Source organism: Ammodytes marinus, assembly GCF_949987685.1.
Source record: "Ammodytes marinus genome assembly, chromosome: 4".
Lineage (NCBI taxonomy): Eukaryota > Metazoa > Chordata > Actinopteri > Uranoscopiformes > Ammodytidae > Ammodytes > Ammodytes marinus.
This window is the reverse complement of record NC_137233.1, coordinates 20,064,720-20,079,417: the sequence shown is the minus strand read 5'-3', so window position 1 is coordinate 20,079,417 and position 14,698 is coordinate 20,064,720. Positions and strand designations below refer to the sequence as shown.

Below are 14,698 nucleotides of genomic sequence, written 5' to 3'. Positions count from 1 at the left end.
TGTATAATTCGCTGGGGTCGGTCACTCCACTTGCGACTGAGGGTTTTCCATGCTGGCCCTGAAGGCAGCACCCGGGCTTGCTGTAAACTGTGTAGTGGCTCTTTGGCTCTCCTCCAATCTACTAGGGCGGTGCTTCCTAGAGTCGCTGCTACAGGGATACCAAGATGGAAATCCAGGGGCTTTCTGATGCCCAAAACATTCACTCTCAACATGGCGCCCCACACAGAAGCACTTCGCCTCAATGTCGACCAGCGACAGGCTCGATATCTCGTTTTATTTCCACCGAGAATGAAGCGGGTGGACTACTTAAGTCGCCCGAACCACAAAGTGACAACAACAACAACACAAGGCCGAGGACATCACATTTTCGCCTGCTGGCGGAAAATGGCAGCGAGGAGGCTTGTTCGCCCGTCAGCAGAGCTCAACCGGCCGACAAAAACAATTCACCTCGTCACAGTCCGAGTTTGGGATTTCACAATGTAAACACGGAGAACGAAAATGAGCTGAACGCACTGTTTGGTTCGCAGGAGTTTGTTAAGGCCGCCTGGAAATATGGGCTAGAAAGCGGGGATACTGTAATGCAAATGGCGCTGCCTCTGTTTGAAGAGGAAGAGGAACCGACGACGACGCCGCAGCGGCACTTAACGTTACCGTTTCCAGGTTTACGGCAGCAGCAGCGCGAGGACGGCGCCTTCAAACAGCCTTCAGCGGCCAGCCTCAGCGCTACTGCCCCGCCGGGGAGCGTCAACGCGGCGAACAGGGCAGGCAAAGCAACCCAGGAAGTGTACGTTGTTTTTAACGTCCTTAAAGAGGATGGCAACAACGGTAATAAGGCGAGCAAACACCGAGCGGATGTTTCATCTGAGGACGGCGTCCATCAAATGAAAGGTAAAAAGCCCGAGTGCTCCACTAAAGAAGCTCCCGCTGGCTCCATGGAGGTTGGTAATAGCAATGACGTTATTCTCTGCGAATCCACCGACAACTTGAACTGTCTCGATAGCCAGGTCTTGAAAAAAACTGAACATGTTTTCAATTTGCTGAACGACAATTCCACCGTGGCTAATGCTAAACAGGCAGCCTATCACCACCACAACCACACGATCGAAGACGTTGTTTTGACCAACAAATATGGCGATAAGATTTGTGGGCAGATTTGTACCGAAAACAATGAGAGCAAACTGGTTAGGGAGCTTTCGTCGGCGCACGAGAGCTGCAGCAGTGCCTTGATTTCGGGGAACTCTGGCATTGTGGAAGCCATGGACACCTCGGACTTTATTTCAGGCTCAAGCGGGCTGCAGCAGCAGGAGGGTGCTGCGAACCCGGCCACGGCCTCCACAAGCCCGCCCGCTAGTGAGACCTTCTCCGGAACTATCACGATCAACAACCAAAGCATTATAGTGACCATAGAAAACGGGATATTGACACTCGCTGCCCCGCCGGAGGGCTACGTCCACAAAGAGGATGACATGGTCAGCCTCAAGGAGCACCTAGGTATGAAAGACCATGAGGACATTGTTCTTCTCAACTATGACAGCGGCACTAAGTCCATAGGGAAGATCAGCACGTTGGCAGTGTCCAGTTCTGGACAGCAAGACGAGCCCAGGCCCGGTCTGTCTGTGAGTGACTCTGAACTGGCCCTGGTTGATGACTGTTCACTGTCAGAGCTTGGCACTTCCCTGGACTGCATCCCCATTGTGAAGCAGGAGGCGGGGGTGCTGTGTGCTGTCACAGAGGCCGACCTAGTGGCCATGCACCACCACCCCAAAGCCATGTCTATGTCGGACTGTGACAATGGGGATTTCAGTTCCATGCCGCTGATCAGATCCAAGAAAGAGGCGACAGTGGCGTCTTTCTGCTGCCCGGAACCGGCTTGCCCCTGCACGTTCGACACGCGGCAGAAGCTGAAGGTGCACCTGCTGAACCACGCCGAGGACCCGCGGCCCTACCAGTGCACCGTGGAGGGCTGCGGCTGGGCCTTCGCCACCTCCTACAAGCTGAAGAGGCACCTGCAGTCCCACGACAAGCAGCGGCCGCACACCTGTCAGTACGAGGGCTGCGGCCGGCGCTTCACCACCGTCTACAACCTGAAGGCTCACGTCAAAGTGCACGAGCAGGACAACGCCTTCGTCTGCGAGATCTGCAGCGAGAGGTTCCGCAGCGCCACCAGGCTCACCAACCACCAGAGGATCCACTTTGAGCCACAGAGGCCACACAAGTGTGAATTCCCAGGTAACAACACAAAAGCTGAATGCTTTGCTTTTGTTTTGTTAGTTTTTAATTTTGCTACCACAATATAAGTCATTTTATATCACGGTAGCTGTATTTATCACACAATATAGTACTTTCTTTCTGTAAGTTCAATAAAAGGTAGAGTCACTGATTCTGGAGAAATCTTGTTGTCAAATCAGTGGATATCTCGTCATGTTTACAGAGTCTAGGCTTTGTATGAACACCATTTAGATTATTTGTTAAATTAAAATCATTTTGACAAAGTGTTGACTGCACAGATGCAACACGTATACACTGTCAAATTGTGATGGAAGCACCATATGAATATTTTGGCTTTCATTGTAGTCTTACTGCTTTGCGTACCTTCTCTTTAAGTGGTAGAGGAGGTTTACTTTATTTATCTCAACAGTAAATGTTATTGCCAAAATCTCTACCGGTAGACACATATCTACCGACACACGGCTGATGGCTGATGCTCTGGTATTGAACAAATTCACGGTAGTTACAATGGATAAGAAGTCACTTGATTCAAAGGATTGCCTGTCAAAAGCTGTGTTAGGTTTTGGGAGCCACTAGTGTGTGTGAGGTGAACGTCGGTTCTACACTGCACACATCACAGTGGTTGTTGACCTTCGCTATCAGTCTGATACTTTATTCCAAAGAGACAAAAGGCTTTCTGACGGAGCACACAGTGGCTGCTGTTGGGGAAAGCCCATTTGATATTAACTTAAACCCCTTTTTCACAAATTTAATATCAAAAAGTAAATCGGTAAGCTGGATATAAAAAAAAATCTTAGGTGTTCACATATTCCTTTTATAAAATGCACTTTTCAGTGGAACATGTGCCTGTCTTCCACAGGTTGTGAGAAAACCTTCATCACCTTCAGCGCCCTCTTCTCCCACAATCGCACACACTTCAGAGAGACGGGCCACTTCACCTGCTCCTACCCGGGCTGTGACAAGACCTACGACAAGGCTTGCAGGCTCAAGATCCACATGAGGAGTCACACTGGTGAGATGAGGGGGAGACTGGAGTGTTCTAAACAGGGCATAAATATACAATGCTTCTGATTGAACATGGTTTCTAAATGCTACATTAGTGAGTATTGAGGAAGAGAGGTTCAAGGCTGTTTCCTTTTAATAATAATAAGTCATCCCTCACTCACATGATGCAGTGAATGTGTTGCTCTCTGTTCACTTATTTCACATTGAGAGCAGCAGCTATTAATGCTTGATATCCAGGGTTTCCCCCACAGAAGTTGTATTGTTAGTCATGATGGCCAGTATCTCTTTAGGGGTCAGGGGTCTCTCTCTCTGTCTGTCTGTCTGTCTGTCTCTCTCACTCTCGCTCTCTCTCCCTCCCTCCGATAGCATCATAGAAAAAAAATATTTAGCTATATTGCTGATTGTCCCTCCAAAACCTTGATGTTCCCATAACACTCTAGTTATAAAGCAAGTTAGTGGAAACTATGAGTATAAGAGTATAACATCCTCTAAACTAAACTCACTGTGGAGCAGGTTAGATGTGCAGCATTGGTTGCACCAGATTAAAGTGGGTCAGCTAGCAGAAGGCCTGGGTTAGCATCTAGCTAACCAGTGTTTGGGATATAGGTGGTAGATCCTGTGCACTGCTAAATGAACGTCACATTTTCTGCTCCAGGTGAGAGGCCATTTGTCTGTGACTCTGATGGCTGTGGCTGGTCCTTCACCAGCATGTCCAAGTTACTTCGACATAAACGGTGAGTGCTTATCAACATATGCGGGTATGGATGCCCATAGCATATTTCCGTTTTATTTATTTATCTATGGGAAATTTTAATGCTTTTTTTGATAGTGGGGAAATGGGGTAGAGAGGGGGATGACATGCAGAGAGCGACCTGGGCCGGACTCGAACCCGGGACTGCTGTGATTTCAGTTTAGCCTTTTTGTTCTGATGAAGTCTTTTTGTTGCCCCACCAGTTTGAACTACAGTTAGTGGTGAGTTTGTTTGAGTGTCTCACTGGCCAGTTTCCTTCTCTGTGTTTATCAGGAAACATGATGACGACCGGCGCTTTGTTTGTACAGAGGAGGGCTGTGGGAAATCCTTCACCCGAGCAGAGCATCTCAAGGGCCACAGTATCACCCACCTGGGCACCAAGCCCTTCATGTGCCATGCAGAAGGTACGTACACATACCATAAACACAATAAAGGATTAAGATTTTTTGCTGGGAGAAAGTCTTATTGCTATTAACAATTGGTTAAAGCATAGTTAATGATTATTAAGCCTTTAATGCAAAGTTATTTGCGGTTAGTTAACTAATGTTTTGTTAAGCATAAATTAGGCCTGCTAGTTAGATAATGCTTAGTTTATGCTTATTAAGGATTAACTAAGCAGTTATTTAAGGTTTGTTAATGCTTAGTTAATTATCATAATGCATTAGGTAAGCCTTGACTAACTGAAAATAAATGTACCTTTGTTGTAAAGTGTTAACGTTGCTTGGTTTACATTACATATATGTTTGTTTTTCTTTCAAATAAGATTATTTGATCAGTTTCAAGTGACCAGAGAGAAGTAATGAACTAATTGTAACATCTACTAGTCTGACATCATCTGAACAGGTAATCAGTCGTGGTGTCTGTGTCCCTTCTGTTCTCCAGGCTGCAATGCCAAGTTCTCAGCGCGCAGCAGTCTGTACATCCACTGTAAGAAGCACAAGCAGGACGCCAGCTCCCTGAGGACTCGTTGTCCTGTGGCCGACTGCTCCAAACACTTCTCCTCTCGCAGCAGCCTTAAGAGCCACATGCTCAAACACCACCACCTCAGTCCTGGTTAGTAGCCTCGGTTTCAGCTCATGAGCGACAGCTTGTTAATTGGTATTGTTGTGAGTGTAGGTCTTAAAGGAGAAGTAAGCGATATGGTCATTTTTAGCTAACTTCCTGTCAGTGATTGCAGTAAGCAGTCCCCTCCCTCGTCCCTACGTCACCACCACATGAACACACAGCCGTCTTCGTCAGATAGTGCCACGATGGAGAGCAGCGTGTCATCGTTCACGGGCAGAGAGATAGATAGCCCACTTGTGTCTCGCTGACTAAACTAATGTTTACATGGTGTTTTAGCCACAACACACATTCATCGCAGCAACCTACATGTGTATTTTTTCAAAAAAGGATTTCCAACTCAAATGTAAATGTTATAATAATCAAATATTTAATATTCTTTAAAAAGCAATAGTAATACTTAGCTAGGCTAAGCTCACAATTCAGCACACCTTCAGACTTTAGCTGGGCATGTAGGAAGATGGAAAAGTTTCTCAGACAGTATTTTCTTCTCTCTAGAAGTTTAAGTGATTTGTAATGCTGTTATGTTGTAAATTGAGTATGATTCTTTGTCTCTGTACTGTTATTTGAAAGCTTGTTGTATTGTATGACTCAATCAACTAGCTGTTAGAATAATTGAATTCCATTGATGTATCTAGAGGTATTTTTGTTGGTTATAAAACAATTTAAAGTCCAAGTCTGGGTTAATGTTTACTATGTTATATATACCTTGAAATAAACTTTTCCCTCTTCCTCCATTGGCAGACGTTCTCAGCCAGATGGAGACCACGCCCACACTGACCCCCAGCAGCGAGCTCATAAGCCCCACCCCGACCACAGTGTCCGGGCCTGGCCTTACCGGAGGGGTGGACCAGCAGCTCACCAGCCTGGACCTCAGCTCTCTGTTCTCTGCTGTGCCTGGGGCCGGAGCAGCACCCAGCGCGGGCATGGGAGGAGTGGGCATGATCCCTATCGGAGGGAGCAGCTCTAATGGAACCTTCACCATGGACCTGTCCCTGGTCAGCTCGGGCATCCTCACCATCGACCCCTCCTCAGTCAGCACCTCGCTCTGTAGCAGCTCTAGCACCACGCTGACTAAAGCTGTGGACCCCCTCATCCCCGACATGGTCCCCCACCACCACCACTGTCTGGAGGGCACAGTGGTGGACGTCCTGCCCCCACAACGAACTCTCAACCTGGACGATGTGCAGACAGTGACCCCGGAGGCCCTGGGAAGCCTCACAGCCCTCAACATGCAGGGGGCAGGTATAGTGTCTGTGGTGGAGCCCGCTCTGCAGCATGATCCACTCAGCTCCTCCAGCGCCCTCAGCGTGGAGCCCACAGCGTCTCTGACAGTAGTAGCCCCGGTGGGTGAGCTGCTGGCCAGCCCCTGTAAGGTGTTGGATGTGGGGGGGCCGGGGACAGGGGCGGCAGGGCCTCTGCTGGACTGTGTGGAGGTGCTGAGGCCTCAGGAGGCAGGAAAAACCCTCACCCAGTTTGTGTTCCCAAGTCACAGCAGCAGCAGCTTCAGCCCACAGAAAGACCAGGAACTCAACGCTGTGTCACCAAGCAGCTTCCTGGTGAGTTAGTCATGCTGTCATTAAGAACAGTGTCAAATTAAACGTCACCCATTTCACACAGTTTGTCTGTTAAAGGAATAGTTCAAAACATTTCTTATTTTTAGCTTGTTGCCTCACTCTCAGGTTGAAAACAAGGCGACAGAAAACATTCCTTTAACTGTGCGTTAAGAAAATGGGTATCAGCCTGCCTCCATTAACAGTCAGAAAATAAAGCTTTTTTTACGCTATATGTCGCTCTTCTACTTGTAAACACAGACAACTTGTTGACATACTAAGCACACACCCACGGTGGTTTGCACATTCACACTTCGCAGTTTCCTTCCGCGGTATGTATTTGATTCTAAAATGGCAAAGTGTTAAAATATAGAGCGCAACAAAACGTAGGTAATAAACAAGCCCCGACAAGCAAACAAGAGCGTTAAGTGATGTTGTAAAGTTTATATTGTGACTGTTGGCAGATGCGGTGATGCCATTGACTACCAGTATTTGTGATAAGCTGATTAGCGATGAGGGACCTTTGGCCATTTCTTCTTCAAAAATGTACGCAGAGTCAGCTTATTGAGCCCGATAGTGAGGCAACAGGCTAAAACATAAAACATTTAGAGCTATTCCTTTAACAGATGTTGAGAAGTAAAATATTTTGTATATGGAAAATAAGCTGTATGAAGCTCCGGCAGGGGCTGGGTAATATCTGATACACTTCCTATGTTGATGTCATGTGAGTCGGCTTCCGTTGGAAAATCTGTAGAGGTGGAGTGGACGGAAGTGAACTAACCAGACCTCTGTAGCTTGCTGCTTATCTCTGATTGATTGAGGCTAGCCTAGGGCTGCACGATATTGCCCAAAATGATTATCACGATTATTTTGGTCAATATTGATATCACGATATTTTACCACGATTATTCAGTAATTGTAGTGAGTAAAATATTTTTATTGGATTGTCACGTAAACATAACAGCGCTTTCATATCCATGTGATCGGCTATGCAATATTACTGATAATGTACATATATTTGCATAAATATAATAAATATTTACCTGAAGTCAATGCATTTCCACAAAGAAAATATAAATCAAAATATTGCACCAAAACTTTACTCAAAATCAAATCAACAGAGCACTGCTTTAACTTTTCCTTGTGCTACATTTCTGTTGAATAACACATCTTTGTTTCCTCACCTGACCTCATTGCATCTCCTAAAAGCAAAAATATAAAATATTTTACTCCATTCATTGTACCTGCATGATGGATGTGTATAAAACTTGATTTTGAACTAAATAAAATTGTGCCCACAATGTATAACTAAAATAAGTATATTATGAGCTGCGCCCTGTCAAAATAAATCACAACCTATATGGCTCTACTATGTCGGAATTTAATTTGAAAGGACGGAGACGGGAAGTGGCAGGTAACACTCAGCAACACGTTAGTTAAATGTTGCTGCCTCTCATGCCTTTACTCCCAACGCGAGGTTTCATCTTCGCTTCAGGTCGTGTGTACGCTGAGGCACTGACTGTATGGAGTTATTAGCAACCCTGGGAGCTTGTCTAATAACTGGAATAGTCATTGCAAACCCACTAGGTTCTTATGTAATGAAAACGTAGTTCAATACGCCAGCAAATAGGAACGACCAAGGATACGAACTAGCAACGGTGGAATAGTCTACTCGCCCAGCTAGACTGCTTCAGCTGACTGAAGGCTCCGGCTCAGCTGTTAGCCAACATGCTTAACCAGAGCTCCATCTAGCTAACAAAGCATTATTCCCCAAAATCTATAACAATTCACGGAGAAAATGACTGCCGAACATTTACATGGCGGGCTGCAGCCTGAAGCAAAACGTACTCACGTCGTCTTGCTGGAGTCCTGTCGGACATTAACCATGACTCCTGTGTTCCCTGCTCTCCTGATACATGCAAAGACGTGTTGAAAAAGTATTCCATTGTTTTCTGAACGAGTAGTAGCCCTGTTTGTGGACGTCTATCCATCAAAACTATGACGTAGGTCCTTAGGTGACCCGTTCGCTATACATTATACTCTTGACAGCGGTCTGTCTGGCTGGATAACAGACCTGGCAAAGTGTCATGTAATAATGGGTTATAAATCCGGTCCCACACAAAAAAAGAGGCTAACAAGGGGATGTATGTGATTTCACAAGCGCAGATGTCTGCTCTCGCTCGCGCGATAAGCAGCAGCTTGCTTCTTCGCGCGGCTCTTGGAGTGCTTTCTGTCTATGCGGGCAGAAAATTGTTCACACTTTGGGGGCGGAGCCACTGGACTTTGATTGACAGCTCTCGGGGAACCTGGGGTTGCCAGGTTGGAGCATGAACAGGCACATGATCAGCGAGTGGTTTGGGGAGGGATTGATTTGCTTCGCAGCTGAGCACACATTTAAAATATCGCACATTCATGTACACGTCATCGTGGGAAGCCAATATCGTCATCGCGATGAAAATTCGATATATTGTGCAGCCCTAGGCTAGCCACTCACATTCACCCAACTGATAGCAGTTGAAATGCATAATGGTTAATAATAGGTAGACAGCAAGGCTAACAAGAATGCAAATGATGAAAATTCTGTTTCTGCCATGTTCTTTTTGAGACTGAACATGCTAAATTAACGCTGTGTTATTCTAAGGGAAAGCCCATTTCCTTTTTGTACACAATGGGATTAAAGGTTTGGCTTATTGTGAAATTGCACAAATATCTTCTACCATTAGCGGCTTGACAGTAGTTGGCTAAAACCTAATCTGAGGTGGATGTTTTTTGCAGTAACTCGTGTGTAACCCTGTGTGTGTGTGTGTGTGTGTGTGTGTGTGTGTGTGTGTGTGTGTGTGTGTGTGTGTGTGTGTGTGTGTGTGTGTGTGTGTGTGTGTGTGTGTGTGTGTGTGTGTGTGTGTGTGTGTGTGTGTGTGTGTGTGTGTGTGTGTGTGTGTGTGTGTGTGTCAGGAGAGTGGAGGCTCGGCCAGGACTGATTATAGAGCCATCCAGCTGGCTAAAAAGAAGAAGCAGAGAGGACCTTCATCTTCCTCTGGTAAGACACCGTACTCATGACAGGCTTTAGTTCCATGGTCCTCATTCACATCAGACTAGACTCTACAGTCGTAAGCACATAGAGTGATGGTGTTTGTCCAATCCAGGGAGTCCAGGATCCAGTCTGAGAAAAGCTAAAGGAGCGAAGGCAGCCGGCACTCCAGGGCTGCTGGCTCACTACGGTGAAGGCCCTGCAGCAGCCAGCGGAGGCCTGACCCTACGGGACCCGGTCACTGGGACCCAGTATGTTCAGATCCAGCTTCTGCAGGTGAGATCCACACTACATTACCATACACTCTCGCCCTGCGTTCCCAATGACATACTCCCTTCTTTTTACTATTCTACATACTTCAGCAAGCTGATCATAAAAATAATCTAGTTACCATGAAGTAGGCGCATACGACTGCATACTAGTAGGCATTGGGACATACTTTTACATTTTTATTTCATCATAGCATTGCGTCTTGATCTTGCCTCTTGCTTTTATTTATAGCCGTCACATCTCGTTTGTTTTCATACGGAGGCTCCGGCGATGTGACGTCACTTCCGCTGCGCACTGGATTGTGGGTCAGAATCGCCCCAAATAGCGTGCTGATTTCAACACTAAAAATCTCGGACGGATGTAGTAAGCAACCGGGTATACGCATGCTAAATTTGACCACATGAATTAGGACATCCTAATCTTTTTTTACCATACTAAATAGCCGAAAGTATGGGGATTGGAACACAGGGCTTGTTTCTAAACCACACCTTGTGTAGATCTAATGTAGATGGATTACATCACTGGCATTAAAATTATTTGATTTGTGTTGAGTAAAGCATTTTCTACAATGAGACGTCAGCCAATGCCTTGCTGATCAAAGTGTGTCCACACAGGACGACCCAGCCAGTGATGGTGACCTGGCCTTCCAGCTGAGCTCGCAGCCCTCCAGCTCCCACTCTCAGCTCACTGCAGACCTGCCCGTCAACATTTTACAAGTGAGAAACCAATTTATAATGCCTTTAATTACTGTTAACACTGCCTGCTGTAATGACAGTCACACAAGTCCCCCTACGTATACAGCCAGGTTATATTTTACAAGTCAAACAATAAAAAGGAAAATGGATATTTTAATTTATGTATGTACTTACATTTTTATAAAAAAAGAAAACTGAATACACAAAAATAATGTAACATGAATACACCGACAATGTCTAAAACAAAAGGAAAAAAAGTGCACAAAAATGTCTTAATGTGCACTTGCCAACATGTACAGTATCTCACAAAAGTGAGTACACCCCTCACATTTCTTCAAATATTTTATTATATCTTTCCATGGGACAACACTGAAGAAATGACACTTTGATACAATGTAAAGTAGCGTGTGTACAGCTTATATAACTGTGTAAATTTACTGTCGCCTCAAAATAACTCGACACACAGCCATTAATGTCTAAACTGAAGGCAACAAAAGTGAGTACACCCCTGAGTGAAAATGTCCAAATTGGGCCCAAAGTGTCAATATTTTGTGTGGCCACCATTATTTTCCAGCACTACCTTAACCCTCTTGGGCATGGAGTTCACCAGAGTTTCACAGGTTCCCACTGCAACCCTCTTCCACCTATTCATGATGACATCACAGAGCTGGTCGATATTAGAGACCTCGCGCTCCTCCATCTCCTGTTTTAAGAAGCCCCAAAGATGCTCAATAGGGTTTATGGCTGGAGACATGCTTGGCCAGTCCATAACCTTTACCCTGAGCTTCTTTAGCAAGCCACTGGTCGTCTTGGAGGTGTGTTTGGGGTCGTTATCATGTTGCAATACTGCCCTGCGGCCCAGTTTAAGAAGATTGAGTGCACGTTTTCAGTGTCATACCGAGAGGTTGGCTTTGGAAAATAGACGTATGAATACTGCCAGCATTGCCGCAGGGCTTGAAGTGGTGGGGGGTCAACCTGTCAGTGCTCAGACCATACGCCGCACTTTGCATCATACTGGTCTGCATGGCTGTCGTCCCAGAAGGAAACCTATTCTAAAGATGATGCACAAGAAACCCCACAAAAAGTTTGCTGAAGACAAGCAGACTAAGGACATGGATCACTGCAACCATGTCCTGTGGTCAGATGAGACCAAGATAAACTTATTTGTTTCAGATGGTGTTAAGAGTATGGGGCAGCAACCAGGTGAGGAGTACAAAGACAAGTGTGTCTTGCCTATAGTCAAGCATGGTGGTTGGAGTGTCATGGTCTGGGGCTGCATGAGTGCTGCCAGCACTGGGGATCTACAGTTCATTGAATCTTAACATGTACTGTGACATACTGAAGCAGAACATGATCCCCTCCCTCCGTAAACTGGGCCGCAGGGCAGTACTGCAAAATGATAATGAACCCAAACACACTTCCAAGACGACCACTGGCTTGCTAAACAAGCTGAGGGTAAAGGTTATGGACTGGCCAAGCATGTCCCCAGACCTAAACCCTATTGAGCATCTTTGGGGCTTCTTAAAACAGGAGATGGAGGAGCGCAAGGTCTCCAGCACCCACCAGCTCCGTGATGTTGTCATGAATGAGGGGAAGAGGATTCCAGTGGCAACCTGTGAAGCTCTGGTGAACTCCATGCCCAAGAGGGTTAAGGTAGTACTGGAAAATAATGGTGGCCACACAAAATATTGACACTTTGGGCCCAATTTGGACATTTTAACTCAGGGGTGTACTCACTTTTGTAACCGGCAGTTTAGACATTAATGGCTGTGTGTCGAGTTATTTTGAGGGGACAGTAAATTTACACTGTTATATAAGCTGTACACACGCTACTTTACATTGTATCAAAGTGTCATTTATTCAGTGTTGTCCCATGAAAAGATATAATGAAATATTTGAAGAAATGTGAGGGGTGTACTCACTTTTGTGAGATACTGTATGTCCTTGTTGGTGACATTTTGGTTAGTCTCTACTGTAATATGAACATTTCCATTGCAAAGCTCTGATAGACCTGACAGACGGCTGTATTATTTGTTGTAATTCACCATGTGAATGCTTGGGCATGATAACTTCTGTCAGTCTTCTCAGTTAGATTTGATGTAAGAGACTTGAGCTTTGTGCCTGTTTGCTCACAGGAACCTTCAGTTCTGACGGAGGACGACAACGGCTCGGACAACTCCCAGTTCACAGGAAGCACAATCAATCTGCAGGACTTAGAGTGAGCCAGTGACCACCTCACTGTCCACAGTTTACATCAACAGAAACAGTTGCCTTGTCTTTCCCCATGACTTTGAAAAGCCTTTTTTGGACATGTGGTGGATACAGCCTGGGGAGAGGGTGGACACCAGTCCATAATGCACCTTGAAAGGAGGACAGAAGGATTCTTTATTCAGAAGATTGTCTTGATTTCTTCAGTCCAGTTTGTACCAAAATCAAACTCTAGAGCATTTACATGGCAAAGAGAGCCATGGTAAAAGCCCTTTGGTTCTCTGTGAACAGTGGCTTTTGATAGTAAACGGTGTCACATTGCCCCTCCTCCACACACAGTGCACTGTCTACGCTCAAGTTGCCTTACAGATACCTCACGCTGTGCATTCCTCCACCGGCGGGCTATCTGCTTTATTTGTTGCTATTATGATTTGTTGAGTTTTGATTTATTTTTCTATGGCAGCAGTAAGTCCATGTTGAAAACATGCCTGTTCATGTGTTTATATACAGTATATGTAATGAGTTACTACCTTCTTGTAATAATGTTATCTGTTTGTTATTTATTATTTAGCTGTGGGTTTACAGAATGGCAGAGCCAAAACACAGAGATGAATTAAAGAATCAAAGCACAATCAGAACATTTTGTCTAAGGCCACTTCATTTCACTGTGTATGAGACACTGTATCAGTGTTTATATTCTGACCTGATACAGGTTCATGAAGGGAACCCAGGCAATATAATATGAAGCAGTATGGAGGAAAACCATTTGGTCAAACATTACCATTTTCAGAATTTCTTAAGAGGGTCTTAGTATATTCCAGCTCAATCCCACACGTACACTTGATGAAAGATTTGCTCAGTCTTGCAATTCCAGTATTCAAGATGAAGATATCGGTGCCAAAGTTGAGAGGGTTAAAGATTGCACATACAGAGCTAGACCAGGTCCTCAATGACAGCTTTGATACTTAAACTGGACCAGAGGCCTGTCAAATCTCTAAAGCAGTGTACTGCTGCCTCCATGACAAAAAGATATCTGTGCAGTTAATCGTTTTTTCGGTTTTCACATTATCCTTTTAACATAACATTTAAAAATATCTTTATTTATTTTTTCATCATGACTTTCTGGCTGCTACAAAACGTTCTATCTTGTTTTAAGGTATCACTTTATCTTATATATTAAAACATTCTTGTTATTTCACAAACCCACGTATCTCATTGAAACAAACATTCCTTGTTACAACACAATAAACTAGAATGTTTCAACAATAAGCTTCCATATTAAAAAAAGAAATGTAATGGCTGGTTAAAATTTTCAAGTTTTATTTTATGCTTTATATAAAATCATCTGAAGCACCATCAATCTTTAAGCATATACAGTATGCACCACTTATCCATTACCAGGGGGGCAGGGTAGTGAACAGATCACCACTCTATCACAGGGCTGATTTTATTTTTTTATTAGATTTATTTGCTCAATAAAAAGAACAAAAAACATAGACAACACAAACATGACATAGGCTACAGTGCTGCTTGAAAGTATGTGAACCCCTTGAGCATTTTGGAATTTATTCAGTCTAATCATCTACAAATGGAGAGCTTTAAGAGTGCCTGAACATCTGCCTAGAAGTGGACTTCCTTCAAAAATATCCACAAGCGCCACAAGAAAAGTGATTTTTCTGGTAAAGGCCAACCCAAACATTAAATCTGGAGATTTGCAGACCATTTACCAACACTTTTCTTCCTTTTTCTTCTTTTGGTGGTAGGCAGAGTTGTGTTTTTGCCCAAACATGGCGGTTTTGGTTATGACCAAACAGTTAAATGTTGTACTAATCTGTCCACAGAATAGACTTCCAGAAGACTTCAGGTATCTCCAGGTCCTCTCTAGCAAAGTCAAGCA

The 14,698-nt window shown here is 44.7% G+C and overlaps 1 protein-coding gene across 1 annotated transcript; it reads left to right on the top strand.

Moving 5' to 3' along the window:
* Positions 1 to 164: 164 nt before the first annotated feature.
* LOC307249460 (zinc finger protein ZXDC) lies at positions 165 to 13,906 on the top strand (the record flags this gene model as incomplete). The annotated part of the gene is made up of 10 exons (XM_080026185.1): positions 165 to 2,229; positions 3,089 to 3,241; positions 3,890 to 3,968; positions 4,259 to 4,389; positions 4,868 to 5,038; positions 5,792 to 6,606; positions 9,553 to 9,637; positions 9,744 to 9,904; positions 10,513 to 10,614; positions 12,729 to 13,906. 10 exons carry the CDS (start codon positions 165 to 167, stop codon positions 12,813 to 12,815), a joined length of 3,849 nt encoding a protein of 1,282 aa, XP_079882311.1. The 3' UTR covers positions 12,816 to 13,906.
* Positions 13,907 to 14,698: the final 792 nt, after the last annotated feature.